Source organism: Bufo bufo, chromosome 1, assembly GCF_905171765.1.
Source record: "Bufo bufo chromosome 1, aBufBuf1.1, whole genome shotgun sequence".
Lineage (NCBI taxonomy): Eukaryota > Metazoa > Chordata > Amphibia > Anura > Bufonidae > Bufo > Bufo bufo.
The window spans coordinates 563,612,493-563,630,662 of NC_053389.1; the positions used below are offsets into that span (position 1 = coordinate 563,612,493).

General features: G+C 41.9%; 1 protein-coding gene across 1 annotated transcript; it reads left to right on the plus strand.

Moving 5' to 3' along the window:
• The first annotated feature begins 5,882 nt into the window (after positions 1–5,882).
• LOC120985888 (zinc finger MYM-type protein 1-like) lies at positions 5,883–9,770 on the plus strand. Its single transcript, XM_040414103.1, has 5 exons — positions 5,883–8,941; positions 9,024–9,151; positions 9,234–9,361; positions 9,445–9,572; positions 9,667–9,770. The coding sequence occupies exon 1, from the start codon at positions 5,883–5,885 to the stop codon at positions 8,475–8,477; it is 2,595 nt and encodes an 864-aa protein (XP_040270037.1). The 3' UTR covers positions 8,478–8,941; positions 9,024–9,151; positions 9,234–9,361; positions 9,445–9,572; positions 9,667–9,770.
• Positions 9,771–18,170: the final 8,400 nt, after the last annotated feature.

Below are 18,170 nucleotides of genomic sequence, written 5' to 3' on the forward strand. Positions count from 1 at the left end.
TCCGAGAGACGGTGATGCCACAGCCCAAGACGGACGATTGAGTTCGGATGGCTGAGGGCTTTAATCTTTCTGCGCAGTTTCCCAACTGCATCGGGGCACTGGATGGCAAGCACATCCGTGTGAAGAATCCTCCTTATTCAGGGTCTCGATTCTTCAATTATAAGCAATATTTTATGATAGTGCTTATGGCTGTTGCTGACAGTAACTACCGGTTTATAATGGTTGATATCGGGGCCTATGGAAGCACAGCAGATGCTCACATCTTCAGTGCTTCTAGAATGGGTGAGCGGCTTTGTGCCAACCAGCTTGCCCTGCCCGAATCCAGAAGACTGCCCGGATCTGCTGATCTGCCGGCTCCATTTGTCATCGTGGCGGAAGAAGGGTTTGCATTGACTCACCATGCCCTTCCCAAAGCGTGGTTTGGATGTCAGGAGGTGTATTTTCAACTACCGGTTAACTCGTGCCCGTCGGTATGTTGAGTGCGCTTTCGGGATACTCTCTAGCAAGTCGAGGGTGTTTTTGTCATCCATTCAGATGGATCCGGATAATGGTACCCTGGTGATTCAAGCTTGTGTTGTTCTACACAACTTCACCAGGATTCACGAGGCTTCCTCTTCTGTTGACATGGAAGATTTTCCTACGTCACCAGGTTTGGGTTTGGATAGGACCCTGCATAGATGACCTGGGACTGCAGGCATTGCAGTTCGGAACTCTATGCAGACTACTTTTTCAGCCCAGAGGGGTCCTTGCCATAGCAGAGGGACGCTATTCGTGGCAGTGTTTAATTTCTTCTGTGCTCGATAGTTTTTTTTGTTTTCTAGATAGCTTGTGTAATTTATGTTGTTAATTAAGTGTAGGGACTCGCAAGAGAATGAGGACCCTTGACGTGGGCTTACGGGCTGAGGTTTTTGGAACCTAAAATTATGAATAGTCAATGTAATGAATAAAGATGCCTATGTTCGTCTACTTTTATAAACATCATTATTAGATTTTCTATATGGTTCCAAAAACCTTCTAATACCTCAGTTAAAGATTATTACTTACCAATTATGTGGATAAATAAAGTGATAGTACTTGAAGTATTGTGTGTGTCTCTGTTATGTTGAAATGTGTAGTAGTGTTATAATTTTTTGCACAAGAAAGAACATAAGACACTCAAAATATATTTTTCAACATGGATCACTAGAACATCATATTCTTCAAAAAAGATTTTTGACTAAATACAAAGTGGTTTGTGTCTAATATAAAGACCCAAATGTTTGCTATAGCAACCACTTGGATATTTTTATTATACTCCACCCACTTTGTACTTATTTTGTGCCTTTTTTTTTACAAAATATATGGTGTTCTAGTGATCTATGTTGAATCAGATATTTGGAGTGCCCCCCATTCATTTGACTCTATAATCTTAATTTTTTCTTGACAACAAAAAGAGTGAGTCGTGGGCTGCACACTGATCCATTTAAATTTGGATTGGTCTCAGTCACTATCTTTGAACTTTTACAAGAACATAAGACAATTGACATTTTCAAGTAAACTTTTACTTAAACCCAAGCCCCACCCCCCATAAAAAATAAACACAATTCCATAATATATGAAAAATGCAGATAAATTAACATAAATTAAAAGAAGAATATGAAACATTTACAGTTGAAATAATTCTCTAGTGAACGGGCCAGGGATATATAATGATACTTGGCATACCTGGTGCCCCAGTAGAATAACGTATATTTACATTTAGTCATTGACTACTAGTTGCCTTATCTTGCCATGTGTTTTTTTTTACTGATTAAAACTTAGCTTTTATTGCATGAAATTAAATAAAATGTTCCTATCTAACCATAAAGGGTTAAAAACTGTTAAGGTGATCCCCTATTATAGTGCTATATTGCATATATCATCTCATAAACTGGTAGCTGCGCGCTAGCTCCAGATTTTCCGTAGCGAATATATCATTTATTTTCTTGTATTGCACTGTGTTAGGTTACACCTTGTAATTAAAATCGACTCATACACTGCCCCCCGACATGTTTCGCCAGCTAACCTGGCGTCTTCAGGGGATCGGGCAGTGTGCAATGTATCGGCGTGGCGAGATCTATTTATCACCTCCTAAATTTGACATCATAACTTGTGGACAATCATATTTCCTCTTACATTCATTCTGCAAGGAAGATGCAGGCCTATTGGACCACTTCCTGCTTTTCTCCTTCTTCTATAGTGACGTGCGCAGGAAGTGGTCCAATAGGCCTGCATCTACCTTGCAGAATGAATGTAAGAGGAAATATGATTGGCCACAAGTTATGATGTCAAAGTTAGGAGGTGATAAATAGATCTCGCCACGCCGATACATTGCACACTGCCCGATCCCCTGAAGACGCCAGGTTAGCTGGCGAAACATGTCGGGGGGCAGTGTATGAGTCGATTTTAATTACAAGGTGTAACCTAACACAGTGCAATACAAGAAAATAAATGATATATTTGCTAGGGAAAATTTGGAGCTAGCACGCAGCTACCAGTCTATGAGATGATATATGCAATATAGCACTATAATAGGGGATCACCTTAACAGTTTTTAACCCTTTTTGGTTAGATAGGAACATTTAATTTAATTTCATGCAATACAAGCTATGTTTTAATCAGTAAAAATCACATGGCAAGATGAGGCAACTAGTAGTCAATGACTAAATGTAAATATACATATTTAAGCCTCTACGTGTGTAGGGTCCAGGGGCGTAACGATCGCGGTCGCAGAGAGTGCGACTGCGACCGGGCCCGGCGGGAGGGGGGCCCGCTGCAGAGTGCTTGCGGCGGCAGGCGGGCCCTGCGAAACTGATCTGTGCTTGATTCACCTGCGCTGCCTGTGTGCACCGTTCTCCCTCACTCAGCTGCTGCCGCTCCTCCGCCGGGCCCTCCCTCAAGCTTAGGGTGGCCAGACGTCCGGTTTTAGGCCGGACCGTCCGGTTTTTAGACTCCTGGTCCTCCGTCCGGCCGCAGGCCAGGACGGACGGCCAGAAGTCCTCCTTTTCTGAGGTTATTGGCAGAGTGGCAGACGGCAGGTACTGGCACTTTAAGTAACCCTACAAAAAAAAAATCGGCCTGCACTCACATTTCAATTTGTCACATCCCACACTGACGTCACACTCTGCCTGCTTCGCGCCACTAAGTCACTCTCACGCAGCAGCAGCAGCACACAACAGGTTAGAGCAGCTTGTCGGAACTCCAGTCTCTGTCCACCTCCTCTCATGCTGTCTAGACTAGTCTTGTGTTGAGCCGCCTGCCTCCCGGAGGTGAATTTTTATTATAGTCCTGTGAGTAACTCCTTCCTGTCCTTCTCCTGCAGTCAAACAGCTCCTCAGGTTGGAGCTTCTTCACTTGTGTACTGCGGTTGGGTCATTCATATAAATGCAGGAGGAGCTGCTGGTGGTGACTCTCAAACTCTCAATCAGCACCTGGTTGGTTGCTCACCTGGTTGCTATGCAATAATGCATCGTTTGATTTGTTTAGACCCTCAGCATCTTCCTCAGACAAGTAGCTGCTGCGTTAACACCTGGTTGCTATGCAATAATGCATCATTTAGACCCTCAGCATCTTCCTCAGACAAGTAGCTGCGTTTAACACAGGTAATTGTCTCAGGAAGATGCTGAGGGTCTAAATGATGCATTATTGCATAGCAACCAGGTGTTAACGCAGCAGCTACTTGTCTGAGGAAGATGCTGAGGGTCTAAACAAATCAAATGATGCATTATTGCATAGCAACCAGGCGAGCAACCAACCAGGTGCTGATTGAGAGTCTATCTAAGGCTGGATGCACGTGACAGTGACTAATGGCCGTGTGTAACGCCCGTCACACGGCCATTTTTAGCACCAATGAAAGTGTATGGGGCTATTCACATGGCCACTCTTTAACGGCCAGTGAATAGCGTCCGTCCAAAAATAGGACATGTCCTATTTTTGTCTGTTTCCATGGCCATGCGGACCCCATTGAAATCAATGGGACCGTTTTTTTACGATAGACAGGAGTGCACCCGTCTAACAGCCGTTAAAAACGGGTACACTTTAATTAGGAGTTAAAAAAATTGTTCCCCATTGTTTAAATAATGCCCCAATAGTGTCCCGCAGCAAAAAAATAAATAAAACTCACCTCATCCACTTGCTTGCGGTGCAGCAGTCTCTTTCTTCATTGAGCAGGACCTGCGATGTGCATGGTGACGTAACCACATGGGAGCGCGCAGTGACATCATTGCGCACATTTGCAGATCCTGTTCAGTGAAGATAGAAGAGACTGCTGCAGCGCGAGCAAGTGGATGATGTGATTTTTTTTTTGTAAAATCAACAAAACAAAAACAGCGGTGGGCCATTATGGGGGCATTATTTAAGATGGGGCATTAAAAAATAATTACTACACTATGCGGGACATAATTAAAGATGGGGACCTACATTGGGGGCATTATTAAAGAAGATGTATTACTTATACCAGCTGTACATATATAATTATATTCAGGAGATACCCAGGTTATACCAGCATGGTCCATATCACTGTATACAAAAAGATGTATAACTTATACCAGCTGTATAATGTAGTATCTTGCATGGTGTAATATTGAACTATTGTGTGCCACTGTCCCCGGTACGATGTCCTCCTTTTCAGGGTTTGATGTCCTCCTTTTTGGGGTTCTGCAAGTGGCCACCCTACTCAAGCTACACACGCCCACAATACGCCCACAATACACCCACATGACCACGGCCGCGTGACCCGTCCCTCCGCTCACGCGAGATGAGAGTCTCTGACGTCAGGACTCAGGAGAGTAGACTCTAGGCGCACAGGCGCAGCAAAAGCCCGCCAGAGCAGATTTAAAAGAGGCAGAGCCCCGCCCCCCAGCAGTGTGTGCCTGTGCCAGCACAGATTAGAGGGCTCAGGGCGCGATTCTCCGAGGAAGAAAGAAGAGGACCGACCGACCGACCAACCGACCGACAGACAGACACCAAGGGCGAGCGCTGGGCATTGCAGCAGAAGTACTGCACTCCAGGACCATCTTCTCCTGCCTCACTGCCTGCTGGACTGGTCTATAGACTGGTAGGTAGTGTATTAGTAATGCAATGATTCATCCATGTTGTCCCCTGATCATCCATCCATCCGCCACACCCCCTGAATTCAGACATTATTATCGTCTGAAATCAGGGCTGGAGTGGGGCCGATGGATGGATCATCAGTGGACGGTAATAATTATCCGTACCCACTGTATATCATGAAAAATACCCATTTAAAAGAAATGGGTATTTTGACACTTGAGGCCACAAGGAGACACGTTATACTGTATGAATGCTGCCACTGACTCGGGGACTGCTCTGGAGTGGCACCTGGCAACTACCTGCAGCCAAGCCTATCCTCACCATCAGAGGCTCTAGTGAAGACCAGGTAGTTGCTTAGTCACGCCCCTCCAGAGTATAGCCAGTCAGTGGCGCAGTGGGTCCACACCCGCTGATCTGTAACAGTAACTGAGGCACTCCTGTTATTGTCTTGTACGTCTGTTACCTTGTATTAAAATTCCCTGGCCCTTGATCCATTTCGCCTGTTTTCTTTATGCCTGATGTCACAAAGGTGCGCTTAGGTCTCCGGCATGTGACGGGTCTGTAGGCTCAGTTCGGCTCAGGTTTGTAACAAATCTGTCCTTTTCGTTCTTCTGTACCAATAATGGAGTAGTGTCTCCCCAACAATTGGGGTGTGCCTCACTAGTGAGTTCTGTATTTCAGTTGGAAAAGAACTGTTTTATGCCATTGTTGCCGTTTTTTCAATCTCAAAGTCTTTAAAACTCAGGCAATTTTCATATTTAATTTGCAGATTAAATAAATTTGTGTCGCAGCAACTAACCTAATCCACCATAATGTCGTCTTACCATCATATGAGTGGCTCACAAAAACGCAAAAGAAAAAGGGAAGATGAGAAAAGAACTCAGAAACTCCCAAAAATAAGCAGCTATTTTTCACAGGCTGCTGGTGCTTCTGGTGGTTCTGCAACTACTGAGACCATAACTGGTCAGTGTGAGGACATAAGTGAGACTGAGAGACCTTCTACTAGTACAGTTATTGAAAGCTCTCAATCGTTGATGGAGGAGGATAGTATCCACAGTGAAACATGTAGCTTCAGTCCTAGCATTGAAGAAGTGGAGCCGCATACAAGTGCCAGTATATCTGAAGTACAAGAAAGTTTAGAAAGTGAAGATGCTGGCACTGTCTGTATAGAACGTACTTTACTTGGAGAAAAGTATGTTACAGATAGGGGACATTTTCCCATTACAATAAAAGACCCCAACATAAAAAAATTTATTCTTTCTAATGGCCCCTGCAGACCTAACGGGCCATTTCCCAGAGATAACGATAACAGGTGTTTCTCTGAGAAGTACTATGACAGAATTACAAAAGCAGGCCATAAGATTCCTGTCATGTGGTTATGCTACTCTCCAAAGCTAAACGTTGCTTATTGCGAGCCATGCTGGTTATTTGGTGATCGTAAAAGATTAGGCTTTGAACCTGCATGGGCTAAAGGAATAAAAAAATGGCAAAGGCTCTCAGCAAAAATACAGATTCATGAAGCTTCCCAAGCTCACATGGACGCTTGTATTGTGTATGATCAATGGAGGAGAAAAAAAAACATAGATGCAGAGACTGAAAGACAAATTTTAAAAGAGAAAAACTTTTGGCGACAAGTCCTTCATCGAATAACCAATGTGACCTTAACCATGGCAATGTCTAATCTAGCTTTCCGTGGTCATGTCGAAAAAATAGGCGAGAGTAATAATGGCAACTTTCTCTCTATTGTAGAGCTGCTCGCAGAATATGACCATGTTTTGAAGGAGCTACTCCAGTTACCGCAGGGGACAGCTAAATACCTAAGCCCCAAAATACAAAATGAAATAATAGATATCCTTTCAAAAAAAGTAGAAGAAGGCATTGTGAGCGAAATTAAAGCCTCCAATTTTTATTCAATAATTATGGACACAACACAAGATGTTTCTAAAGTTGACCAATTAAGTCAAATATTCCGATATGTGACTGTAAGCAGAGACAAAACCCAAAGGGCAACTGCTATAGCTATACAAGAAGCATTTTTAGGTTTTCATGTCGTAGAAGACCCTAGTGCTGCAGGACTTGAAAATGACATTATAAAATGTATAGAAAGTAGAGGTTTACAGCTATCAAAATGTCGGGGGCAGGGTTATGATGGTGCTGCCACCATGAGTGGAGTATACTCGGGTGTTCAAACTCGCATTCAAAAGAAAGAAAGAAATGCCTTGTACATTCACTGTGCAGCCCACAACCTTAATTTAGTTCTACAAGATGCCGTGAGCCACGTACCTGAGGTGTCAAGATTTTTTGAGGTGATACAGAGTTTGTATGTTTTTTTTGGAGAAAGTATCACCCGATGGTCTGTTCTTCAGTCACTAACCACTGAATCCTCTGTGACCCTAAAAAGACTGTGCCCAACACGATGGTCATCCCGTTATGACTCGCTGCTTGCCCTACGCTTTCGGTTTGTTGATGTCCTTAAAGCACTGTCTAAATTAATATTGACTTCGACCAAAAGTAAAGAGAGGGAAGAGGCCAGGGTCCTTAGGAATAAAATTGAATCTTTTGAGTTTGTCTTCCTACTTGTTCTACAGAGTAAAGTTCTGGAGCATATAAATGCAATATCAAAGGTTCTGCAGTCAGAACATATGGATCTGTGCAATGCAGCCCATTTAATTCATAATGCCATTGAAGCTCTTAGCAGCTACAGGAAGCAATTTGAAGATGCTAAAACAACAGCTATCAAACTTGCTGAGAAGTGGGGAATTCCTGCAATGTTTGTAATTAAAAGAGTGCCCAAAGTAAAGCGCCATAGTGGGGAGCTATGTTTGGACGAAAGACTGCAAGACCCAGAGAAGAGATTTAAAACTACTATTTTTTATGCTACTTTAGATGTAATAACATCCCAGTTATCAAGCAGATTTGGTAGCATGAACACTGTAGTTGAAAGATTTCGGATCATTCAGCCACGTGTGCTGGCGACTGAATCAGAGGATAACTTGTTTCAAGCTGCACTGCAATTTCAGCATTATTACCAAGATGACATATCTTCCGATTTCGCAGGGCAATTGGTTAGTTTTCGGAGCGCACTGCAAAATGAGATCTCTGAGCTCCACACAGTTAAAGATTTGGCACACCTGCTTATAATTGACAATGCTGCTTTGTCATCTACCCTACCGGATGTATGTACAGCTTTAATACTTTTCCTCACATTACCAGTGACGGTGGCATCTGCAGAAAGATCATTTTCCAAATTATCTCTGATTAAAAATTACTTGAGAAACAGCATGTCACAACAACGGCTTTCTGGCCTTGCCCTTCTAAGCATTGAGAATGAAAGAGCAAGAAAACTGGACATTCCAGCTATTGTTGACAAATTTGCTGAGTCTAAAGCGAGACGGCGCAACTTCTAGTAATATGTATTTTGCGTAAGTGAGCAGTTTGTTGGGTACAGGGAGTTATATTATCAAAGTTCATACTAACCCAGTTCAATTTATTCAACTTTGGTTGTACTAAACAGTTAACTAGTTTGGTTCTATTTTAGCTGCCTTCTTTTTGGTAACAATGATGCAGATTAATAAACAATTCTGATGTTGTTAGACTCTAAAACACAACGACCGCCTTTGAACTATTTGAATACAGCACTGGTTTCTGCACAACAAAAGCTTAATATCAAAAAGAAGGCAGATGTTACCAACATCAAAAATACTTAACATAATTACTAAATGCTACCATCTCCTTTCCTACAGTGAGAACAAATTGGTTCCTTTCTACTTGATGCCTCCTCGTTGGACCTGGCTGGTTAATTTTGATGTTTCATTTGGATTTCTGTTCTGGTTGAGAAGCACAACTCGTGCTTATTCACAATCAAATTTTGGTAAGTAAAAAATTTATATAATTTTATATTTAACATATCTAATTATGCAACTTAATAAATGCTACCATCTCCTTTCCTACAGTGAGAACAAATTGGTTCCTTTCTACTTGATGCCTCCTCGTTGGACCTGGCTGGTTAATTTTGATGTTTCATTTGGATTTCTGTTCTGGTTAAGAAGCACAACTCGTGCTTATTCACAATCAAATTTTGGTAAGTAAAAAATTTATATAATTTTATATTTAACATATCTAATTATGCAACTTAATAAATGCTACCATCTCCTTTCCTACAGTGAGAACAAATTGGTTCCTTTCTACTTGATGCCTCCTCGTTGGACCTGGCTGGTTAATTTTGATGTTTCATTTGGATTTCTGTTCTGGTTAAGAAGCATGACTCGTTCCTTTTCACATTCAAATTTTGGTAAGTAAAAAAATGTATATAATTTTATATTTAACATATCTAATTATGTCACTTAATAAATGCTACCATCTCCTTTCTTACAGTGAGAACAAATTGGTTCCTTTCTACTTGATGCCTCCTCGTTGGACCTGGCTGGTTAATTTTGATGTTTTATTTGGATTTCTGTTCTTGTTAAGAAGCACAACTCGTACTTATTCACAATCAAATTTCAGTAAGTAAAAAAATTTATTATATTTGAAATTCTTTCTAATTAGGCACCAAACTGACAGCCAATATTCTGTGATTATTATATTTTTTAATTGTAGGTGATTTACCAAGATATGGGTCAAGAAGCTTTATGCCTTATGTGGAGAATCTTTGTTCTGGAACGCTTTTAACATTTTTTTCTATATTTTATATGGTAACATTAAAAAAAAAAAATTAAAACCCCTATCTCCTTCTATTTAATATTCAACTACAACACTTTCAAATCGGGAGGGGGTGGAGTCTTGGCGGGGGTGGAGTCTTGGCGGGGGTGGAGTCTTGGCGGGGGTGGAGTCTTGGCGGGGGGGCCCCAATTTAAAGTTTGCCCTGGGGCCCATAGAACTCTAGTTACGCCACTGGTAGGGTCTATATGTAAAATAATTCCAGTAGAATAACTGCCCACATTACTGGACTGGGCAAGGAGGGGTTGGGGTCTTGGGACCCACTGAAAGTTTGGGCGGGCAATGGTGGACAATGGGGTGGGTGTGGAGGATGCTGGCAGCTGGTGGGCTGCTGAGAGGCGGACATCATGATTTGAATCAGTAAATTATTAATTTGAGAATGTATGTCTCCCTGGTATGGTGTGGCATTCATTTTTAATACAAGTGCAAGGGAGACAATACAAAGATGATGCCTCTCGCTAGGGACATGCTTCATTAATGGCGCCAGCCCCCACAACATTGATTTCTCTTGCCCATCAGTCCTCCTCTGGGCTAGGAGCATCTATCAATTCCCGAGTTACTAGCTCAGAGGAAGACTGGCGGACACTCCTCCTTCTCCTGGGCTGCTGGGATGTTTGAGGCCTCTCTTCCGAAACGGCGCTAGTTGCCATGGCCGGTTTGGCTTGCTCCACTGCTGGCATTGGTTGTGGACTGGATTCTGGCAAAAATACCGCAGGAGTTTCTTCTCCACCCAAATCTGAGTTTGTCGTGTCTTCAAGATTGTCCACAGTACTAGATTGCAAAAAGACATGATAACATATATTAATGTATTCCAAAATTACATCACCAACACACAGAATCATAATTGGAAAAAAATGCTGTATGTCTAATATATAAGGTGAGGCAGCATAGATCCCAAAAGGGTTAAAAATGTTTAAGTTGAACCCCAAAAATTAAGGACACATTGCATAAAATAGCCATTGAAGGACTGTTGCTTTGTACTGTGTGCAAATAGCATAACTAAAAATCTAATGTTTCTGAGTGTTTGTAGCTATCCTGCACAAAAATATGTAAATACATTCAGGAGCTAACCAAGTACTGATATTCTCTCCTTCTATATCTGGCCTGCTCAACCAATGGCCCTCAGCTGCTGGTAAACTACAACTCCCAGCATGCCCTAATAGCTGTAAGCCTGGAAGAAAGGTCTGATATATATTCTCATTGTGGACAATGACATTTACAGTTCCATACATTTAAGTTAAAACAAACAATACTTACGGCCTCAACTCCATAACAGGGTGTAGAAAACGTAATTGCTCGGTATACAAATATGGGTACTTTTTGGAAGATCCATCACCACTGTGGATCCTTTCATTCAGCTCACGCCGAAACTGGTCCCGGAGGCTGTTCCACCTCGTCTTTGTGTTCTTCACTGTGAGAGCAACAAACAATAAAAATGATAAAATAAATAAATAAATAAACGTAAGCTAACATCCACAAATAAAAAGCCAAAGCAACTGCTTCCAAAAATTGGCAAAAGGGGAGATTGCACAGCACATCATACAGTAGGGCAGGTGTGGGTATCCTAATGTTCAATGTGCTATGCCTTTGAAAAAGACTTCTTTATAATATGGGAAGTAGACAGATGTTTGCTGATCAATTCCAACAGGGCCACATATGTCCAAAACTCTAAAGTGCACATGCTGGGTACACATTACGACTGTGGCCAGTAGGTAAGGTCGGAACAGCCATTAAAACATGGTGGTGTCTGGTAAAAAGTGCAGGAAAAAAAACTAAAAAACATGTACACAGTGGCATAGCTAGAAATGACTGGGCCTCACAGCAAATTTGTGAATAGGACCCCCCTCCCCCAGTAATTCTTTTGTTACACCTTCCTTTCATGCCACCCCCATTCCTGTGGCTAGTAAAGATAACTGTCTTAAACCAGGCCTGGCAGCTGTTTCATCCATTTTCTACACTGTCTATACTGTCACTGTATAGAATTGTGTTAATAATGTTGAGGGGGCCCTGACAAAATCTTTTAGTCCTCCTCCTCCTGGATGGACAAAACGGTTGTCTATCCGCAATTTCTACGGCTCTGGGTCTGCACCAGAATGTCAAAATTAGAGGAAATGACGCTGAAACAAACATCGGTCGTGTGCATGAGGCCTTACTTTCACATCATGTAGCTCAAAATCAGGGCAAGATAAGCAAATGTATTAAACTTGGAATCTGAATTGACTCCTTCCTGCCAAGTTAAATACACAAAACACCACATAAACATACAGTAGCATGTAAGACCATTTTACTGATAAATCATGAAAGCTAGTGATGGTGATTATTATTATAATTATTATTACTAGGACCAACATAGATAAAAAGGTTGAATACTTTTAGACTGCAGGTCTCAATTTGAATATCGTATCTATAATGGATAATATGACATCACAGCAATAAAGCAAATCTAAATTATTGTCCATGCACTGGATAACTATTTTGTGGTTTATAAAGGAGATGAACAACAGGTAAAATATTCAATTTCAGCATAAATTGCATTGCTAAAAATCTGATTATATCATTTTAATATTAATGGCCTACCCTCAGAAAAGGCCTCCAATATCTGATTGGTAGGGGTCCGAAACCCCACTCCTCTACTGGACTGGAAGCAGGCACTGAAACTACACAGCTCTGTCTGTTTTGTAGCAGACAAAACTGGTTTATTGCAACACTGCTCCCATTGAAGTGAATGCAAAAATTGCTGCAGTTTCCAGCTTTGGCCACTACAGAGCCTAGTTCTGGTGCCGACTTCCCACACTGGAGCTATTCTAAAATAGCTGAGGGTGTTGGACCCTCGCCAATCAGATATTGATGGTCTACCCTGAGGATAGACCATCATTATTAAAATTCCAGAAAACCACTTTAAGTGTAGCCAACACTAACAACCACAACCAAAGACGCATTTTGTTTCTTCAGTTTCTCTGACTTATTGGTACTGATTAGAGATGAGCGAATCGAATCCCATGAAGTGGAATTCGATCCGAATTTCAGGATAAATTCGATTCACTTAGAAGCTGAATTTCCTCGTGCTTCGTGTCAGTGAATGGATTTATCCTGAAATAGTATAAAAAAAACAAAAATTCGAACTTGCCTCCTCCATTTGCTCGCGACAGGCCACCAGCCTCCATCTTGCTTGAAGATCTCGGCCGAAGTCCCATGCGGCGCAAAATTACATCATCACGCCGGCCGGCGTGATGACGTCATACGTCACACGTCACCACGCCAGCCAGCGTGATGATGATAATCTCGCGCCGCACTGAATTTCGGCCAAGATCTTCCAGCAAGATGGCGGCGGCCGAACGGTCGCGAGCAAAAGGAGGCGGTAATTTTAATGTAATTTTTTATTTATTGTTAATTTTATACAGTTTTTAAACTCAGATGCTATGATCCTGTATGAACGCGGCCTCTGAGGGGTACAATGACGGGGGCGGCGCTATTGCAGCTCCCTGTCATTGCACCCGCTACTTGCGCTTCATGACGAAGTAATTCGTTACAAAGAAAAAAATGTTTTATTTGGCGAAGCAGCCAGATCGAATTTCGAAGAAATTCACTCATCTCTAGTACTGATATACCCTGACCTGGATGAATAAGGCTGGGTTCACACGAGCGTGTCCGGATTAGTTCCGGATGCGTCCCGGTGTGTTGCGGCAAACCCGCGCGAGTAGGAATGCAATTGCAGTCAGTTTTGACTGCGATTGCGTTCCGTTGTTCAGTTTTTATCGTGCGTGTGCAATGTGTTTTGCACGCGCGTGATAAAAAACCGACTGTGGTACCCAGACCCGAACTTCTTCACAGAAGTTCAGGTTTGGGTTCGGTGTTGTGTAGATGTTATTATTTTCCCTTATAACATGGTTATAAGGGAAAATAATAGCATTCTGAAAACAGAATGCATAGTAAGTGATCAGTTGAGGGTTAAAAAAAATTAAAAAAATTAACTCACCTTCTCCGTTTGTTCGCGTAAGTCCCGGTCTCTTCTTTACTTCTCAAAAGATGAACTATGGGCTAAAGGACCTTTGATGACGTAAGATCACATGCTCCAATCACATGGTCCATCACCGCGGTGATGGACCATGTGATTGGAGCATGTGATCTTACGTCATCAAAGGTCCTTTAGCCCATAGTTCATCTTTTTAAAGAACTAAAGACCGGGAGAACTACGCGAACAAGAGGACAAGGTGAGTTATTTTTTTTTATTTTTTAACCCTCAATTGACCTTCTACTAAGCATTCTGTATTCAGAATGCTATTATTTTTCCTTATAACCATGTTATAAGGGAAAATAATACAGTGTATAGACAGTCACCTAGCAACCATGCGTGAAAATCGCACCGCATCCGCACTTGCTTGCGGATGCATGCGATTTTCACGCAACCCCATTCACTTCTATGGGGCCTGCGTTGCGTGAAAAACGCAGAATATAGAGCATGCTGCGATTTTCACGCAACGCATAAGTGATGCGTGAAAATCATCGCTCATCTGAACAGCCCCATTGAAATGAATGGGTCCAGATTCAGTGCGGGTGCAATGCGTTCACCTACCGCATTGCACCCGCGCGGAAATCTCGCCCGTGTGAACGCAGCCTAAGAGCCTTTACAGACATTAAAAACTTTAAATTGCTCAGTACTGGCTATATTCTCAGAACATGCTGGTTTGGAGATTTTATTTTTATTGAACATAAGCTAATCATAAGTAAATGCATAAGCTAATCAATTATTTCTCATTAATTGGATTATTTTTTTACAAATTAATATGTGTAGCTTTCCAAATAAGACATGTTTCAATAAGCTGACCTACTTTCTCATTGCAAAAGATCATCTGATGACCCTTTTATGTCTTCCAAAAGCTGACTTCAGTTTGACAAATATTGGGTCCGGTTTATCAATAAATAGTGTTAATGGAGCTTTGCTTTGTATGTGTACCGCTATCTATGATAGCCATCAGTCATCAGATGACTTGGGAGAAAAGTTTATTTTAAAGGGTGATGTTGGGTTAAAAAACGCTTTACACAGACCAATAGTTGACAGGTCTAATTTAGAAGTAAAACAATAAACAATCCAGGGTTACATCATGTCACTCAAACCGCAGAGAAAACTATTTTACTTCATTAAAGCAAAAACATTTGGTGAGTTCATAATCATGAATTGCAACAAAAATATATTTTTGACTATATATAAAAAGAGTAAAAGTCTTACATTTAGTATCAAGGATAAAAAAAATAATACAGCATCTATTAAAAAGTATACAAACCCTTGAAATTTTCATTCCAAGAGAACAAGAAAGTAGACTTTTGTGAGGCTGATCAGCAGAAACAATTAAGATGTATTTATTTTTTTTTAAACTAAATGTAGTTTCATGCTAGTGTTTCTCATATTTATCATAGGCTGTTCCGGCAGGGAGTAGCCTGTCGGATCTTGCTGTATTCAGCATTACCGGAAGCTAAATGGATGCCATTTGGCCGAGAATTAGCCGGACAAATACAGCTACTAAATGTACTAAATGTATATCAGTGAATTAGTATAACTCAGCAATAAAAGCTGTATAGCTGCTGAAAGGTTTAGAAACTTGTGCATGCTCTTGGCATAGACATATTGTAACTACAGAGGATGTACAAGGAATAGTCATTCCAGTAATTAAGTTCCTGTGTGTCTTAACTTATTAAGGACAGTTTGACACTTCTGAATATAGTTCCAACAGGCTGTTTCAGAAGAGAATAGCCTGTCAAAGCTTGCTGTATTCAGCATTGCCGGATGTTAGCGCAATGCCCGCCGGCCCCATTGACTATAATAGGGTCTGTGGGAGATCTGGCCACTACCTGGTAAATAAGATGGGATTCAGCTGGACAAAAACTGCTGTGTGCTCTTAGCATCTATATAGTATGTACTGTATGTACCTATACCATGTCAGTATTGCAACAGACTGTCTCTCAGGAAAGGGGAGATGCCACCCAGTATTAATGTGATCCTGCCTCAACATACGCCCTGCTGCAGAACTCTAAATAAAGGATGCACCACCTTGGTAGTATTATCATTGACCAAGCACCACAAGCAATTCATAATTTGCAAATCTCAGCTTAATCACATTACAGTGGTTGTGCAGGGGTTTTACATTAAAGACTTATCCTCAGGGTAGTAAACAAAATGTAGAAGCAGCACCACTCGGTCCTTATTAATGTATTCTTGTAGATGCAACAGCCTCACCAATGGTCCCGGATCCAACGGCCAGAATATGTAGATAAATGCAGACGGTATCAGCAGCATCTCACATCATCGACTTTTATTGGGACTTCAAAGCAACAATATACATAGCAGCAACGTTTCGGCTGATATACAGCCTTTGTCAAGCCTATTCACATTGTGTTACATCCATATATTTATGGTAAAAACAAGTGTGCCACCCCCATCCAGATCATCCAATTGCAGGCAATGGTATAAACTGACCAATGAATATACACATTTCTTCAACCCCTCATTAGCCTAATATACCTCTATGTCTCACCTGAATGTCTACCAATCACACCATCAGTCAATCCCATCGTCACATGACGTCCGACATCGCTGTGTACCATGTGTAGATCATAACAACCATTACAGCGTTCGGCGTCCCTCACCGCTATGTGCGCATGTCTATGTTACCTACGATGCGTCCGTGGGTCCGCCTCTCAGTGTCCCGTCGCTCCGTCCTCTGCTCTCGACGTCATCAGGCCGTGACAAGCGCTCCCAACTACATCATCATAGCGCCGACGCGCAACTATCTGACCTCACAGAGGGCGTCCAAAGGTTGCCACGGCAACACACAGCGCCATCGGAGGCATCCAAATTTCTACAGAGGCCCCACAGGTATAAACTGCGATCAACCACCTATATATGAACGGCCCAAAGTGATCGGAATCCCAAAAAAAAATATAGATTGTGGGGGGCGGAGCCTGCGCTGAGTGTGGATGGTGGTGTGAAGCGCTGCTCTGTGACCAGACTATCCCTCTTTGCACATTTTTATTAGCTCCACAGACCAAAAAATGGTCAAAATTGGTGGACAGAAGCCCACTGACTCCTCCGGACCTGCCAAACCGATGATAAATGCGGGCGATATGGACAAATTTATCAAAAAAGCAGCCGCGGCATACGTGGCAAAGGAAACTAAGATGGCGCCCGGAACACCGAAAGCCTCCAGCTACAGGCAACAAGCTTCTAATGGCGCCGATGGAGGTAGGGATGTTTCCCCCGGCTCAGATGCCCTGCCAATATCTAGAGGTTTCCTGAAAGAATCTCCACACTATCTACATTCTCTCTGGGTTTGCTGACAGCAAATTCGGAAATCGCTGCGTCCTTAGCTAAAACCTAGACATACGATCTCCCAATATTAGAAAAGACGCGGAGAGTCAGTTAATCACTTACCCACACTGAAGAAACATGTTCTTAAACTAGTTGTTTTACTTATATCATTCGGCCTTTGAAATTCCGGCCAGGTTGAATCGCAACCCAGAAAGGCATACTCAACTCTGTGCAACTGATATGTTCGCAGTGTCTATATCTCACTGAGCCCATTTACAGTAAATTCAGATATCGCTGCGACTTTTGCTTACGCTTACATTCACGATTTCATGAGTTTTGTAATAGCGCAGGAGAATCAGACAACCATTTGCCCAAAACGAAGAAACATGCCTCATGTCTAGTTGACCATTCTTACCATTTCGCCCTTGTAACTCATATCATGCTTATTCGCAACCTAGTAGGACATATCTCAGTCTGCGCAAATAATATCTATGCAATATTCGCTTTCCGATGTATTTGCTTGTTTAAAACTGAGAAACAGAAGCAATTTAAAATGCTTCTAGGTACATGACCACCCGAAGTTTATATTAATGTGGAAGAACTAGATGACGCCATACTTTTATCGAACTTAGTTATTGTTGTCCAGTCAAGCTACTTTGTCCTTGCAGTTCCAGATATGCTTAATTGTAAGTCAGAAGGGTACATTTCTGTTCGGGCCAACGAATCTTCCTCTTTAACAATGCTCTCCTCTCCCTATATTCGATAGTGACACAACGGAAACCTAAGCGATTTAACATTCGCTTTTGCGATAGATCTTCGGATCTTGATAGCGTTGCGAAGTAGCTAATTGAACCATTGCTAAAATCGAAGATACGCGTTTTGATTCTATTGCCTAGTGATACAAACATGTCCTCTAAGTTCCAGTGCGATCTAACGCGCTTAAGCATATTTTATAGTATAGGCCTCTATTAATCCTACAGTGGCGTATAGGTAACTTTTATGTCTTTGCATTATGACCATCACATGATCTGATCTTTGGTGACCCCTAGAGGGATAGGGTCGGGAAGCTATACATTCCCTC

Excerpts from the sequence above, each read along its gene's own strand:
- LOC120985888 (XM_040414103.1), top strand. The coding sequence starts at position 5,883 with ATGTCGTCTTACCATCATATGAGTGGCTCACAAAAACGCAAAAGAAAA.